The sequence below is a fragment of the Micropterus dolomieu genome, linkage group LG02, assembly GCF_021292245.1.
Source record: "Micropterus dolomieu isolate WLL.071019.BEF.003 ecotype Adirondacks linkage group LG02, ASM2129224v1, whole genome shotgun sequence".
Classification (NCBI taxonomy): Eukaryota; Metazoa; Chordata; class Actinopteri; order Centrarchiformes; family Centrarchidae; genus Micropterus; species Micropterus dolomieu.
The window spans coordinates 17,566,152-17,583,264 of record NC_060151.1 but is presented as its reverse complement, the minus strand read 5'-3'; the positions used below and the strand labels follow the sequence as shown (position 1 = coordinate 17,583,264).

At 41.9% G+C, this 17,113-nt stretch overlaps 1 protein-coding gene across 1 annotated transcript in view; it reads left to right on the top strand.

The window, feature by feature from the left end:
* prkar1b (protein kinase, cAMP-dependent, regulatory, type I, beta) overlaps positions 1 to 17,113 on the top strand; it is a 70,326-nt gene that overhangs the window by 7,345 nt on the left and 45,868 nt on the right. The window contains exons 4-5 of the mRNA XM_046029536.1: positions 8,850 to 9,020; positions 13,574 to 13,665. Coding sequence (XP_045885492.1) covers positions 8,850 to 9,020; positions 13,574 to 13,665 — 263 coding nt within the window. The remainder of the gene's footprint in view (positions 1 to 8,849; positions 9,021 to 13,573; positions 13,666 to 17,113) is intronic.

The following is a 17,113-nucleotide window of genomic DNA, read 5'->3' as shown; positions in this document are numbered from 1 at the left end:
AATAACATGTCTTTGGTCTTCAGCTGACATTGTGAATGGGAAAATAACAGGCATCTCGCTCCCTTTCATCCTGCCTTTTTATGCATGGTAATGATGCCTTTGATCTCTACAACAGTAGCTTCAGATGGGTGTTCTCATCTCCCCCTCTCTATCAGCTCAGCTCAGCTCAGTGTGTAATTGCTGAAGAATTAACTTTAATTTTTGGCACACTACAGTGTAAAAAGACAACATTTCTGTGATGGCTTAGCTGACAGGACTATCTTTTAACAGACCTGTCCTATTTTTAGCATGTTTGTCACTATTATTTACTGTACATTTGCAGCAAAACCTTTTAGTTTACAGTGGAATTTCTGGATATAGGTTGTACGTTTGTTTCTTATTAATACAAATGCTTGTGGTAAGAGATTACATCTTATGACCAGCAGTGTTACTGAAACAGTGATGTTTTTCTGTAACACAGGGTTTATTGTTGCAGTCCTTTTTGCCCCAGTCATGTGCCAAAGAAATGAACACTTCATCTATTTTAGATGCACTAACCCAGATGTGGTGACTTTTTCTCAGTCTGCATTATCATGGATCTGTCCAACTGCCAGCGCCAGCTAAAAGTGCCCGGACTGAATGTGTGAGTGTGGATATGTCACTCAGCATATCAAGTGGGCAGCTGCTACTGCAAATGTTTAATTGAATTAGGAACATTGCATTAAGCTCAACAGTGTTTTCTGGCATCCCAGATCTGCCATCGCTGGCTTTTGTATGGCCACATTTATGAAAATCAATTTGTAAAGCCTTGAAATTTGCATTAGAGTCCTGGTTCTTTTTGTAGCACTATGTTTCCACAGAAGATCCTTTACCTTCCCCTCTCCTCTGATGACTTATGTGTCTCTCTGCCTCCTCTGATTTTCACTGCAGCTATGTGGAAATCAACACTTTGATTTGTACATAATATACCACCTGCACTGGCAACCAAATGTTCAGCACATGACAGCCGTCACTCCTCAACTCCATCTGTACTTGTGTGGTGCTTGGACATGAGTCTAAGCACCATCTTTGGGTGAGTACATGCCTTGGCACTGTTCTGTAATCTCAAATCGAAACTTTGGACTCATTGCAAATGCTGTTTTACCTTTCTATCACAAGGCCCAGGGGGGAGTAGTTGTGGACAGTTTTCATTAGCAAGTATTTTGTGCTGGAGGTTGAAAATACTAAAAACCATTGATAGTGAGGTTTGTGGATTGTCTTAAGCAACCTAAATTCCAGTCACTAATGCGTCAGGATTATAGCAGATTTTTCAGAGGAAAAGATATAATTGGAATTTTATTATTTTTTATGATTTGGGTGAACTCACCCTTAAATATTTGCATTTATACTGGTAGCTAAACAGTTTCTGTGTGTGCTTGTGGTTGCGTTTGTGAGTTTTGCAATATGTATTGTTATGATTAGCATAATGCTCCCTGTGTTCTTTATGCCCAAAGGGCTATCACAAGTTTATGTCTTGTGTTTCACTACTGGCTTTTTTAAAATAATTTGTCCCTCATCCCTGTCACTTATCTTTTTCTTCCCCTCTCTTTCCTCAGCAGCCATGTCCACGCATGTTTTATTGCCCTTCATCTGTCTTTTTCACTAGCATCCCGTCTTTCATCGTTTCCATATTTTCCAATCTGGAAGAAAACACATGCCCATTTCAGCTTCTATGTATTGCCTTTAAAATACATTTTAACAAGATTTTATTGTGTAAGGGTTTAAACTAATTAGCTACAACCTATATTTATAAACTCTCACCCATATGTACAAGTGCTTAGCTTTAAGGTCACCAGAATCATTCACTCCCAAAAGTAGCCTCCAATTGCTGTAAGGGCTGCTAAACTGAGAGAGTAACTCCAGGTTGGGACTCCACACAGAGTCATTTAGATAACAAAACACTAACCAATTATCAAAATAGTTTTTGATAAATTTTCTGGTGACAAAATAATTTATTATTTTATTCTGAATTGTTCCACTCTAATATATATTTATTGTATTTTATTATTTATTTATTTATTTCACTTTTTGTTTACTAATCATGGTTTATATTAAATACTGTGACTGTCCAAACACTTTGTAACTACTTTAAGAAAAGTAGTATTTAAATTAAATTACTATTACTATTTCTAAACCCAGTAACCTTACTCTTTCTCAAATTATTGTTTTAAAATATAGCATAACAGCATCAGGAAAGATCTCTGTCAGGAACAACAGCAGAATCAGGATACACACGTTACATTTTTTCATTTAGCTGCTTTTATTCAAAGCGACTTACAATTGCAATTTATGTCAGAGGTCGCGCAGAGCAACTACGGGTTAAGCGTCTTGCTCAGGGACACATTGGTGGACGTGTCACAGTGGGGAGTTGACCCTGGGTCTTTCTCACTTAAGGTATGCGTTTTATCCACTGCACCATCACCACCACCACACGTTTGAATTGCTTCTTTACATCTCTATTGTATGTAGGCCAGTGTTGCACTGATTATATCTTGGTGCCTTCTAGCTTCCCTCTACATCTTAAATCATGTCGAGTAAAACAAATGTAAAAGCCTGCTGCATCAGCTCTGTTTGTAAAAGATCCCATCACATTGCATTATGGGAGACTTCCTCACACTCTGTCTATCAGTCTATCAGTCAACCAGCCACTGTCTCCCAGTCCCAGTGTAAGATGAGAAGCCTTTCTGTGCTGCCAGCCATTCAGCTGTCACCAGGACCTATCATAACAAATCCGCCCGTTCCTTCAAAGGCTTCTGATTGACAATTTGTCAGGAAGGTTCGGGTGTTTGTTGAGTCTACTAAGAGTGAATTAGGATTTTCTTTGGATTATCTGTATCTACTATTTCTTTTGTTTTTTTTTACTTTGTCCCTGTCTAAGAAATTCAGTTCAGTTCCGCATCACAAACAGTACGTCGCATACAGTTTTGTAACAGTGTAATTAGTGTCTCCAGTCTCTGTTTGTCATCACTGCCGTGCTGGGAAAGGTATTCTGTCAAATCAGTCTGGGGTGCATGCAGTGACCCAGGCCTAAACCTTCTCCCAGGCCCACCCTGGGGCCCCTACAGGTAAATTAAACCCCCTATTCCCTGTTTCCCTGGTGGTCCTTCTTTGTCCTCTCTCATCTGCCCGTTGCATCCCTCCTGCCTCCCCAACGAATCTGTGGTGTGAGAGAAAGAGAAAAGGTGTTTGATGTACAGCACTAAGATGTAAAGCACATGACTGAATTGTTTGCCATAGCAGTTAACCGGTGTTACATCCAGACACAGCATTTGTAAAGCAGACAGCATAATTTCTTATTACTAGTATAATAATAAATAGATAAATACATTCTAGGGCTGCAACTAAAAATGATTTCCATTGTTGATTAATGAAGAATATTCGTTTGATTAATCAGTAAATTGGTTTTAGCTATTTCTATAGATTGTTAGAAAATAGTGAAAAATGTCCTGTACAATTCCCCTAACCCCAAGTTGACTTATTCAAATGGGTTGTTTTGTCCAACCAAAATCCAGTTTAATATACATAATCTAAAGATACAAGCAAATTCATAATTTTAATCATTGGTCATCATCATGACCAATGAATATTTGATTTGCAAAATTGTTGCAGATTAATTTGATGTCAACTGACTAATTGACTTACCAACAGAGTTTCAGCTCTGAAGAATTCCCTTTTTAGTTTTTATTTATAGGCTGCATGGTGCAGTCTTGATAGATGTGAAATTTGTCCTGTAGATTAAATGGAAATAGTCAAAGAACTGAACAACACTGAACCCTCAATTATGAAAGAACACCTACTAACAACCTTTTACACATTCGAAAACTGTACTTGGAGCAGGGTTATGTGTTCATGCATAAACATATTGTGCGCCTTTGGCTGTCAGTTCCTTACTGCTGCTGTCATTGTGTAGCAACAGTTTACTCGCGACTACATGGCGATGAAAAGGCTGGTCCCAGAAACTTAAAAAAACCCCAAACTTTTTAAAATCAAGACTTGGTTGTAGTGTAAGGGTTGGAATTGTTGTTTGTTAATGACAAAGTTTTAGCAGGTAGATTTGAGGATTAAGATTAGGGAATTAAGGTAGCCAATGGAGAGTTATCATTAGGAAAGCAGGAAGAGTTTGTATGTGTGTATGTGTAACCATAAACAGAGTGAACATCATTTCATGGCCAGGAGGTCAGCACTCCACATACACACTGTCCTAATACAGCAGCGAACTTTGTGCCCATTGTGCTGCTGTAATGGTGTGGAACAAAGTGATGAGTAGACTGTTAGCTCCGCTGGTGGATCAGCTCTCCATGCTTCATTACCTGTTTGTGTATGTGTGTGTGTGTGTGTGTGTGTTTGCGCTGCACCTTGTTGTTTTTGGTTCACTCATATGCTTTCAGCACTAGCAGTGGAGAGTGAAATTGTCTATGTCACCAGATTAAGGCCACCAAAGGTAACCACTTAATGGATGCTTACTTTTCCCTAACTAATGTCAGAAATCAGCTTCATTGAAGAATAGATATTTTGATGTATTTGCGCTGTGAGCCCACTGATCCCCCCTCTGAGGGGTTGAATGCGTTTGCACTGAGCATGAAGGGCGGTCGCGCTGATTAATGTTGGTTAGTCACTGCGATTAGGATGAGAGTCATAACTTGATGGAGATGTCAATTGTAATAAGAGTCATCATCCATAAATGAGCTGAAATTGGAATTGATAATGGTTTAATAACAGTGACTTTACATTGAGCGCGTGATCATGGGATTGCATGTGTGTCATCTTTTGTATGTGTCTTCATTCTCTGGGTTAATCTCTGACCCGCTGTGCCTCTGTCGCTACTGGAAATTCACTTTTTTTTTTACAGACCTTCTGTGTCCTGCTTACGCTCGTGTCCTCTGTATCCTCCTCTCCTGTCTCCTCTCCTGTCCTCTCTCTCTGGCATCCTGCCACCGATGATGACGCAGGGAGAGCAGAAGAGAGCAGGAGGGGGAGAGGGGAGAGAGACTGACATAATAGCATTGATTTTAGAGTAGGAAATATATTGGTAAATACATAAAATAGATGGCAGGACATTAAAAGATAAGTGCTTTGTTTTTGTTAAGATAGTTAATGTTTTTTGAAAGAGAAATCACTATTTCAGATTGAGATATGATAGCAAAGAGGTTGCAAAAACCAACTGCAGATGTGTTTTGTTTAGCTACTGTAGATGGGGAAAAATAAATGGTGCTGCCTCAAACTGCCTGTGTGTTGTTACAGAAAAGCTAAAGCAAGAGAATAGTTTGCCTCTCTTCTCAGCTCACCTTGGACTACTGAAGCCCCCTCTTTGTGGATATGAGACATCAAAACTGCATGTGTTTTCCTGTGTCCCTGAGTGTGAGCAATAGGGCCAGAACAGTACGAGGACTTGTTAGGGCAGATACAAAGTCCTCACTTGATGACTGACCCTCTGACCTAAGAGGAAAGTGTGTGGGTGAGGCGGCTGGAGATCAGTAGGGAGTGAGAAAGACACTGCATGGTACAGACCAGTGTCTGGTACACACAATGAAAGTAGTCTATGGGATAACGATGTATCCCTATGGGAATGTTCGGAGCCATTCTCCGGTGGAAAACACACAGACACGGCATTTGGTCAGAACAGAAGTCCGTATTGAGGTGAGCGATGTTTTCCCTTCTGCAAGCTGAATCACTGTAGATGTGAGAGAGAGTGAGAGAGAGAGAAGGAGAGAGAGAGATCTGTCAACAGGCGTCAGGACTGGTGTGTGTGTGTGTGTGTGTGTTATGTGTGTGTGTGTGAGAATGTAGGTGTGTGAGCCACCAACTATTCAGAAAGCTCACAGTACCCAGTTGTCATAGTGACGGGGAGGGGAAGGGAGAGGAGCCCGCTCATTGCGCCACCTGATTGTGAGTGTGTTCGCAAGAGAAAGGGGGGGGGGAGGCTGGAAAGCAGAGACAGAGAGTTGCGCAGGAGCGATGGAGAGACAGGCTTTTGCTGTGATCAGTGTTTTCATCAGTGGTCTTGTTCTTTAGCTGCTGTGTCGTGGGGATTGCAGACATTTTGCCACTCGCACTCTCTCTGACACACACGAACTTGGATTCTCCGCTCACCCATTGCACGCACGCGCACTCACACAACAATACGTACACACAGCGGTGGCTGTGCTAGTATGGCGATATGGAGATGCTGCTGCGGTGTGACATGTGTGTCAGGTGTGTATGAGATGGGAATCCACATGTGTTGATTCCCATGCACACTTGGGCACACTAACACTTTGACTTGATGCCCGGTGCCTCTGACAGCAAGCTGAGGGACACACAGCCGGCCTGGCCAGGGGCCGTCCATGCCATGGTAAATACCTCAGCTAACAAACTTAGCCTGTAGTTAGCCTCCTGTAGCTAGCATGCAAGGTCTCATAGAGGCATGAGCAAAAAGGATACAAGACTGTGTTTGTTGTTGAAGCCTGTGAAGTTTTGTTGCAAGGCAAAGATGCAAGCGACTGCCTAGTTTTAGTAAGCGTGTGAGTGCAAGTGACCATTAGTGACTGTTCTAGACAGCAGCATGTTAATAGTGTTTGCTGGAGTGAGTTGTATTAGCGTTATGTTGTTTTGGCTTTGCTTTCGCTGTCTTTAAAGAATATAGTGTATTACCTGATTGCAGAAGTTGTCACCTTCGTTAAGCTGAAGCGTGTGAGCTCTCCCCTCCCCCCTGCAGTCTTCCTGTGCATGTGTTTGTGTGATTTTGTGTGTAAGTATTGATGCTGCTCTCTGGCTCTCCTCTCCTCTTCTGCTCCTGCTGGCTGTGTTCCCTCAGGCAGTGACTCTGCGTAAGCAAGAAGTGTGTGTATGTGTGATTTGCATTATCGCGTTGTTTTACACAGACAGTGTGCAAGCTGCTGAATGCCTTCTCGATCATTAAAGCACTGCTGGATCACTGTCCCCGTCTTCATTACAAGCTGTTGGCATGATCGAAACAGATAGTTGAGATAGAATGTGCAGAGAGGTCCTGAGTTGTGAGGTCTGGATTTGACATTTCGGTTTGTCTCAGTTTTCAGGTAATATGACAGTCTCCTCACAGTCTCCACCTCTATCACTCTCTCTTTCTCTCTCTCTCTTTGCAATCCCTCCGTCACAGGTTCTCTCTCTCCTCCTCTCTGTCTCTTTCTGTCCCTCCCTGTCAGTATATAAACAGAGAGAAGTGACAGCAAGTTCTGCCCCTGCTCAAAGGATTCAGTGATCACTCTGCTCCTGGTCTTATTTTTTACTTCTCCCCTCTCCAGTTTTGCAGTGAATAAAAAAAGTTGCCTCACAACATTTCATAGAAAATGGCGGGACTTGAATAATACAGTGCACTCGAAAATTTAGAGGTGGTATGAACTGGCATGATGGTGCGAACAAGCATTTTCACTAATTGATTGCTCTCCTTCAGTGATTGTTTAACACAACTAAAAGAAATTAGTGACTTGAATCATAAATTAATAAAACCTCAGGAAATGATTGTATTCATACATTTAAATGATCATAAATGTCAATGTCAAAAAAACAGCTAATGATTACTTACTATATATATATATATATGTTTTGGTCTATAAAAATGTCAGAAATAATAATAATCAAGAAAAATGCCCATCACAATTTGCTAAAGGTGCCAAGGTGATATCTTGAAATTGCTTGTTTTGTTCGACCAACAGTCCACAGACAAAGAAGAAGAGAAAGAAATCTTTTTAGAGGATTGAACCAGAGAATGTGTGGCCATTTTGCTTGGAAAAAAACTTGGCAAATCGTTGACTAATTGCTTCAGCTCTAGAGATAATAAGAAGTTTTGTATGAAGCCTGATCAATATTCGTATTAATGTAATGACCTGCTGCTTACAAATTCCAATGAGTAGAAAAATAAAATAGGCTGTTCCGATCTCCTGACAACAGACTCCAGTATTATTAGTTTTGACTGAATAATGTGACCATCTCTTTGGTCAGGAAAGAGTGAACCAGCAAACAGATGAAATTGTAAAATCCAGACTATGTGGTGGTGAATACACTGCTGTCAGCTGGATCCCCACTGTGCTATTAGACACACCAATGCACTCAAATAAAGGAATAAACACACAGTGACAGCAGGGGCACACAGTTATTGTTAGTTCTACACAGATGCTGTGTCGAAATACACAAAATAGTGGATGCTAGCTACCTTTGCACAAACTGTTACCACACTGAACCTTGTTTCACGGCACTCTCACATATTAACAAGCCAACAGTGGTTTTTTATGTACTTATGCTGATGTGTTAATCAATTGTGGAATCAATAATGCATCACCTGCGAGTGTTCAGCAGTTGAAACAACAGTCGGCCTCTAGCCTCTGACATCCCGTCTCCTCTTTGATGTCTTTATTCCTTGTTGTTCATTATCTGAGAGGAGGAGAGTACCTGGCTGAGCCTTCTTCTCTCTGCATGCTCGGGCATGCACATATTAATATTTGATGGCTTCCACTTCATACCACAGCAGCCAGATGTCCAGACAGCGTGCACTCAGGACCAGAACACGTCCACTGTACTTTCTCTGAGGTTTATACAGTTGCGTTGTACTAGCTGACCTGGTTAAGAATCCACATGATGCTTGATGTTAGAAAGTGCGCTTGGAGAGGTTTGTCACCCGCATCTTCATGTGATTGTTTGTGAGGTAAAAGAATAACAGATGATCTTGTTTGTCTTGCCTGAAGCTACAATAGTAGTTGCATTTGTTTTTCTACACATAAATCTTTTTTACACACTTAAAGAGGGGCACTGTTTTGATAGACCATCTGCTTATTTATTTTTAACTCTCTAACGTCTCATCTCTCTCCTTGTTTTTACAGGAAGAATGCAAGCAGATCATGGCACGTCAGAAATCTAACAGCCAGTCGGACTCGCACGATGATGAGGTTTCTCCCCCACCGCCCAACCCTGTCGTCAAGGCCCGGCGCCGCAGGGGAGGGGTCAGTGCCGAGGTCTATACCGAAGAGGACGCTGTCAGCTACGTGCGCAAGGTCAGCCTCGGAAGATGGATGCGCGCACGACGTAACACATCTATGCAAAGACACATAATGGAAGGCTGCACATAGCCGCATGCAAATGCCTGTATATACAAACTCATCAACATGTTTGCACACAGATACATGCGGCAGATGCATACATATACAATAACACAGATGATTGCAAAGCTGTTTATTGCTTATTTGTTTGCGCAATTAAAACATGAACACGTGCCTATGTGCCAGAAATCAAGGGGGTTTATCCAAGGCCCTACCCAGTATGAGAAATCAAACACATCAAGCACGTTGATTGTTGTTTATTTGTTGGACTGGGAGCTGTCGTTCTGTTAACACCCACTTAAGAGCATGAATGTAAACACATTCATCGCAACATGACAGTGGGAAGGGAAATAAGATGTGTAAATTCATGACAGCAATTGTCGAACAGACTTGGACCCTTCAGTGAATTCATTTACAGCAAAAGACACAGATCATGAGTCAGCTGCTGAACTGATGTCCAGCACAGATGCTGAGATCCGACTCTGTGATATTGGACTCCCACTCAGGTTTTTGCAGATAGCTGACATCTTTTATCAAATTTAAAGATGCTGAAAAGAGCAACTGTTTTTATTCATGCCGGTTTAATTTAGTGTGCTCTAACAGAGCTAAACCAAATACATTAGATTGTCCCCCACATTTCAATGGACCTTCAGTATATTTACATGCACACAAAAAACAAGGTTACTCAAAAATAAGGTTAAGCAAGGAATAATGTTTGGAAACTTTTTTAGACCTCTAAGAGGGTACTTTGTTTCAAGCCTTTAATTCAATTATTTTGAATATGAGGTTGCATCGCTATATGTACCTATAAATGTATGATCTTTCTGCCCCGCAATACTTTCCCTATCTGTATTCTATTTTGGATTTGTCAATTTCTTTTACATATTCGAGAAGGAGCGGGAAGAAGAAAAAAACGTATTTAATCCCAGTCCCATTTATGCATGGTCAAGAAAACAGCCTTTTCCAGGAGAACTCAAACTGAAAAAATATGTTTTTCTAATCCCCTACCCTGATGGAAAATGGGTTTCTTGTGTACATGCTTTAGACGAGAAAATCAGGTTATTGCAGAAAGCTGTGCATATAACACTGCTTGACACCAAATATGAGAATAAATTAAGATGTTTTTTAAGACAGTATGTCAAACAATATGGTTGAGAGGTAAGGGGGACAGGCGACTGTTAGAGTTATCTGTCATCATGCAAACTGTGTCCATTCCAGAATTTAATGGAGCTAAAGGAAAGGGTGCTGCTTTGCCAGAAACTATAACTCACCTTGACACACGCAGATACATACATACAACACACACACACACCTACACACACACACACACGCATTCTCACACACACACACACACACACACACACCTTAGACATCATTACTATGCTTGTTCAGTTGTAATTAGCTTGTCACGCCATTGATTGCTGGGTAATGACATAACTGCATGAACCCCCGTCACCACACTGTAATCACATGGCCACTGGAGCATACAGTTTGTGTGTGTGTCAGGTGTGTGTCACACACCCACATGCATTTGTGTTTATGGCTTTGAGGTCTCTACCAGACACTGCAGTTATGTGTCATGGCAACAAGCCTGCCCCCATCTCCAGCTTCATTTTCTTCACTGTCCCTCACTATCTCCCAGACTGATACACACACATCCATGTTTACTTATGTCACTTTTGGGGACATTAAATAGACTAAATTTATTTCATTCATTTGTTGAACACTCTAACCATAACAAATACTTGGCTAACCCTAACCTTAACCATTGACCCAAAAATCCACCTTATCCCAATTGGGGGTACAGCTTTTGTACCAGATTGGACAAGCCGTCCCCAATCAACTGGGGTCTCATTTATAAACGTGAGTACGTACAAAACAGGGCTGGAATAAGAAAAAAGATAATTTGCGCCGCACAAAAAGAACCATGACTGAGGATAATAAACACAAACGGAGATTCTGTTTCTGCAAAAGAACACCTCAAATATGTTGGACAATTTAATCAGGAATCATATTAATTAACAGGCCTACTTGCATGCATTGAAATTTATTCTCATAAATAAGGTGAACAGGAGGACAAATTATATTTAAATTGATGCCATTTTCAATGCGTCAGTCGAGCAAATATGAGAGCATAGTTTCATGTATTATCACATGTTCGTTTCCTTATCGTGTGTGGATGTGATGCGCTGCTTGTAAAAACACATTATGGAAAAGTAACACTATTTTATTGTCATTTACAACAAGTCTCTAGCCTTGTTTAGTGAGTGGAGTGTTTGTGTAGCCTAAATACATGTTTAAAAACAGGTGGAATGCATTTGGTTTACTCTCTTTTCAAACAGGGGAATCCAAATTAGTACCTGGGTCATCCTGTCTTGCGTGTGTGTGTCCCCCTCCGGTCAGTGACGTCACTACTCAAGAGGGATGCTCCTTCCTGCAGATCGGTTATAAAGGGGTGGAGCTCTGATTGCCCCTTTCCTCCAGTGCACAAGCGTTGCATGAAAGTGCGTTTTTTACCCACCAAACAACATGCTTCAGCTTCACCAAAAGGAACGTCAGTGTCACACTGAGTTAAATCTCGTTTTGTAGCTTCTCTGTCAGAATTTGCCTCCTTTTCTTCATGCAGTCAGTATGTATTAATATTAATGAGGGGGGTTTCACTGACCATTTATAGGCAACTATGGGCGTTTGAAGGGTCAGACATGGCGCTCCTTCACATACGCCACATTTCAAGTGATTTATAAAGGGAACTTGCTTACAAGTATGCGTACGCACGGTTTTGTAAGTCTGAATAGCAGCCATTTTTGGCTTTTGGGCGCACGTACACTTTTAGTGAGGTTTCTACGCACAGTTTTATAAATGAGACCCCTCTATAGTCTGAAATGTGTCCCCGAAAGTAGCATAATTCAGAGCCACACGCACACACACACACGCACACACATCTTCCTACATCATCCATTCCATTAATGACTCTGCTGTGAAAACCAGCAGCTGTTTAACAGAACACAATCAATTAGCCAACCCTGCTTGTCTGATTAAAAAGAGCTTTGCTGTAAAGTGCTGTGAGTCTTAACAAATCGTAAGGCCTGTCGCTCAGGCCTTGAGATCACATTAACAGAACGAATTGCAGGGCTGGCATCAGATTGATGGGAACTAGTGTGGACACCCTCTTGACGAGGTGGGAAACAAAATGTGCGTTGATTCAGATATTCCCACCAACTTTAAGGGGTTCTTGTGGCATTAAATGAGGATCTTTGGGATATCCGAGCATTAGCGTCACAGCTAAAATCCTACTGCATGTGATACAATAAATGTTGAAAATAAAAATAGGTGTTACAGATGGAGGCAGATACATAGCTTGTCACTAACTTCACTTTTTTCTTTTCTTACTTTACTATCGAACAAGTAATTTACCAACAGGCTTCTTCTCATAAGTGCTTGTGTGGCGTAGCTGTTAAATCGTTCAGTCCTTTTCCCATGTGGCTTTGACCCAACTTTTTTTTCCCCCAATCGGCATGAACAGAATATCTTAACATTATCCTGACAGGTTACTGTAGAAAGGACAGATCAGTCATAATTTTGAGTGATTCAAAAGCTGGTAACAAGCAGAGTGACCTGACATTCAATGATCCCCTGGGTGACAGCGCTAGAGCGATGGAGGTTGATTAAGTCACTGGCCTAAAGTCTGAGTTTGAGAATTATTTCATTCTCACTGAGCCCTTCTGGGTGGCTGTGTCCTCTCTTCCTTTAACTTAGTTTCCAGGCAAAAACAGGCTCTTTCTCTTTTCCGTCTTCCGGCTGGACTACTACTACAGATAGATGAAATTTTGGTACCTCTTATTTTACATGTGATGTGGTTGTGTGTGTATTTCTGTGCATGTTGTGCACAGTGCTGTGTGGTCGTCTTCATGTGGAGACATCTGTTACTTTAAAATAATTACAGCCTACCCCCTCCTCTCCCCTACCACCAGAGACAAAACACATACACAGAGTTATTCTGCATTAAGAAGAGTTGAGATTGGTCGTCTTAATCTTTTCACGTTCTCTCTTTCTCTTTTGGTCTTTTCCACCTAAAAATAGATGCCTCTTTATAAATATGGACTTCAGTGGCTTTGTTGTGGCTACAGACTATGCCATTCCATTTCCATTTACAGAGAGAGAGAGAGAGAGAGAGAGAGAGAGAGAGAGAGAGAGAGAGAGAAAGGGAGTCTGGGACATGAAAATGCATGTTTTATGAATGAGTTCAGGCCTCTTGTGAATCTTTAAGGGCTGTGCGACATTTTAAGTGTAATCCCTGAACAGATTGGCTTTTCCAAAAATACATAGACACACGTGTGTGTGGGATATTCCTTTCAGAGTTTGCCAATACGCTGCTCTTTAATTACTCAATTTAGTCTGCTTTTGAAGTCAGGCCTATTATGTGTTTGTGCTGGTTTGTTTCATGTGTCCACCTGCAAAGTGTTGCAGTCTACTTTGCTGTAATAGATATTACTGCTTTGTCTGCACAGGTGATACCAAAGGACTACAAGACCATGACCGCCTTGGCCAAGGCCATCTCTAAGAATGTGCTGTTTGCTCATCTGGACGACAATGAGAGAAGGTACAAAATGTTTGTGACCTCGCTGACTTCTTTAATAGGTTTGCACAACATCCAGTGTGATGCCAGCCATCCAAATGTGTGCGTGGACTATGAGTGCATGTTTGTAAGCTGATAACGTCATGAACAGGCCATTGTTCCAGTTGAGTGTATTGCTCTCGTGGCCACTGTGTGCCAGTGTTGCCTGCTTTGGGAGCATCTCAAGTCTGCGGAGATGCCGACAGACCGTGAAGGAGGGATGAATATATACAGATGTGGAAGAAGAGGAGGGGTATGCAGCGAAGGGTGGGTAAGGGGTCAACTCGATGTGTCTGTGTGTGTTGTATTGCATTGTGTTGTTGGTTGTAATGGTAACATGTGTATGTCAGTATCATGTTGTGTATTCAGATATGGGCGGTGGTGCTCAGATACATTGCTCAGAAATCACAGATTCTCCATAGTCATCTAACAGAGAGTTGCGAGCCAATTTCCCTTTATCCCTCCCTGTTTTCTTACCATCTGCTCCTATTCGTTGTTCTTTCACATCCCTCCTCTCTTCAACCATCCTCTCTCCATCCTTCCATCTGTCCCAGATCTCCAGTGATAGCTGGGTCTGGCTCTGACAGAGGAGGGGGGTGTTGTGGGAAAGGCTCTCAGGTGGCTGGCGGTCCTGCCCGCCAGCCGGAATAGTGTTTCATTGGCGGGGAGAATCCATTATGCCCCATGGAGAGGAAAACACCGGCGCTTTCCTGTTGGCTAAAGTCTCCACGGACCAAACCCAAAACACACTATTTCCAGTCTTTCGTCAGCTGACAATTTACCGTGCTCCCTTGGCACAGGCATGCAGACCTCTGATTGCACGTCAGTGCCTCTGAAGCAGCCCCGAGCAGAGTGCAACATGTGATAGTTCAAGACAGTCTGAAAAACCATGTCCTTGGGTGGCTGATGTGGCAGATTAGAGTTACACCAAAAAAAATATGGCAGTAGACCATAAACCATCAGGTTTTAATGTACTCTTGGCAGGCCGAGCTATGTAACGGCGTCATCGTCAGAGCTTGAAATGCGTGATGTAGAATTTAGTCGACAGGCTGTCATGTTTGCTGTCTCGCTACACACAGCTAGCATCGACCATTAATGCTGTGCACACAGGAACTCGTTGTTGTGGGATTCACGGGTGAACATGCAGCTAGCAGCAATGAAGGCTCTTAGCTAGTGAAAACCTTGTGTGATTTGCTAGATGTACGGGGACATGGCAGTTAGTTGGCTATGCCTTCTTCTAATGTGCTATTTCTCTCTCTCTCTGTCACTCTTAAGAGTCTCCCTCACTCTCCTCTGTTCCTCCTCACTCTTCACTTCCAGCTGATGATGCTGGATGGCTGGTTGGTCGACTGGCTGGCGGGTGGCTTGGTCGCATTGCGGTTATGTTGCGGTTGTTGTGCCTGGAGCCCCTACTGACAGAAGTCTATTGATGTGTGGCTAATGTGTTCCTCCAGCATTAACGAAAAACAACACACAGCAACCAGCAGACCTCTTCACATGGCTTTGTTACTGTAGAGTACACTACATGCTCTCATTGGTAAGGTTCGGCACAAAACTTTTGCCTGCTCATCCTTAATGTTGCACAATATCAGTAATCTATTAAAGTAGTGTTTATCACTATTACCAAGTGCACCAAAACAGAAAATGAAGCCATACTCATTCACAGTAATCATTTTTGGTTGTTGATGCCTTCTGTCGTTGGCATGGAAGTCACAGTATGAAGTACATGGGTTTCTTTAGATGTGCCAGAACTGTCAAGGACTGACGCACATTAGCAGATGGAGTCTGCACTCCACAGTCCTCTCTCTCAGTCTCTCACTCCCTCACTGTTTCTCACCCTTCTGTCGTTTTGCAAACAGCTGGCCATTTGGGTTATCAGATGTTCTTGGCCATGTGGTCTGATTGGGTGAGAAGGTAGTGACAGTTGACCATTGCTCCTGGTGTGGGCCTGTGCTCGACATCAGGGGAATGGGTCAGCGCATGCACCATTGGATGACAGGTGGTTACGATCAAAAACTAGTTTTACATGCAAAAACGAACTTCTCTTGAATGTTGGCATTGGCAAATATAATAAATGGCTTGAAACATTCACAAAATGGCTGTATGAGGACAGTGTGTGTGAGACAGAACAAGAAAAATACAGAGGTCTGATAGCCGTGTATGTGTCAAGGAAACATCTTCTGTGATTAGTCACTCAGCAGTTATGTAAGCTGAACGCCACACAATTTGTTCCCCCATTAGCACTATATTATGCTATCATCTCCTTCAGTAATGAGAAAACAATGAAGCCCTCTTTGTTTCTCTACTCTCTTTAGTGCTCTCTTTCATCTCTCATCACTTTGTCTTTGTAGCCCTCTTTTTTCCTTGTTGTCTTATTCTCTCTCAACCTGTCTCTAGTTCATAATCTATCTCATCTTCTTAAGTTACTTATCTGCCTTTCTAGGAATCCAGGGAGATGGTACTGGCTCAGTAAGCAGTATGTTTTTTTACTGAGCTTAATAACAAACCCCCATTGATGAGGCTGCGTTTTCTTCTACTTTAATTGTCAAATTTACTTTTTTGTTTTAATAGTTTTTGCTTCTGCAGCAGCGGTATGTTGTGCTTGTATGTTGTTGGGTTCGAATAATTTCCTGGTTTATTCTGGAGTTCTGGAGAATGGACCTATCACATGCATCCTTGTTGCTGGATTGACACATATCTGTCAAAATGGCTAATGTCTGATGTGCGTAAATTAGACAATCAGCCACCTTTTGTATGTGATTAGATTTGATTCTTTCCAATAATTGTATATATACAGTATAAAGAGAAAGTCTTTCAGCAGTGAAGCTGCTCTATCAGTCTTCTCACAGTTGAAATGACTGTGTGTGTGTGTGCGTGTGTGTGTGTGTGTGTGTGTGAGCGTGCGTGTGTGTGTGTGCGTGCGTGCGTGTGCGTGCATGTGTAATTACAGGAATAGGCCAGGCAGGAGAAACAATATCCTGGAGGGCATCTTAGGACAAGCAGAATATTATTTAAACTAAAACACAGCGAGTCTGGTCTGCGCTATGATCATATCCTACTTTGTAAATGTTTGTTTCCATAGCTTCCATTGTCAGGAACGTAAAGACGTCAGGATTTATGTGTGTGTTTGGAGTTCTGGAGAGAGAATGAAAACAGAGAATATAGAGGGGCATTCAGTGAAAGAGGCAAGAAAGAAAGGCTTATGTTTTTCCCTACAAACCAAACATTCAGATTACCTGTTGTGCTGTTCTACCTGAGCTCAGGTAAAGCTGCGAGGCAGAAGGAAAGAGGAAGGGACAAATAAAAAAGGAAGATATGGCACTGCCTCTCTTTCTGCAACTTACATCCCTACTGCTTGCTTTCCTTCATCCCTCTTACCTGTCAGCTTCCTCTGAGGTGATTAGGTAATAAAGCAAATGCATTTTTTGTAAAT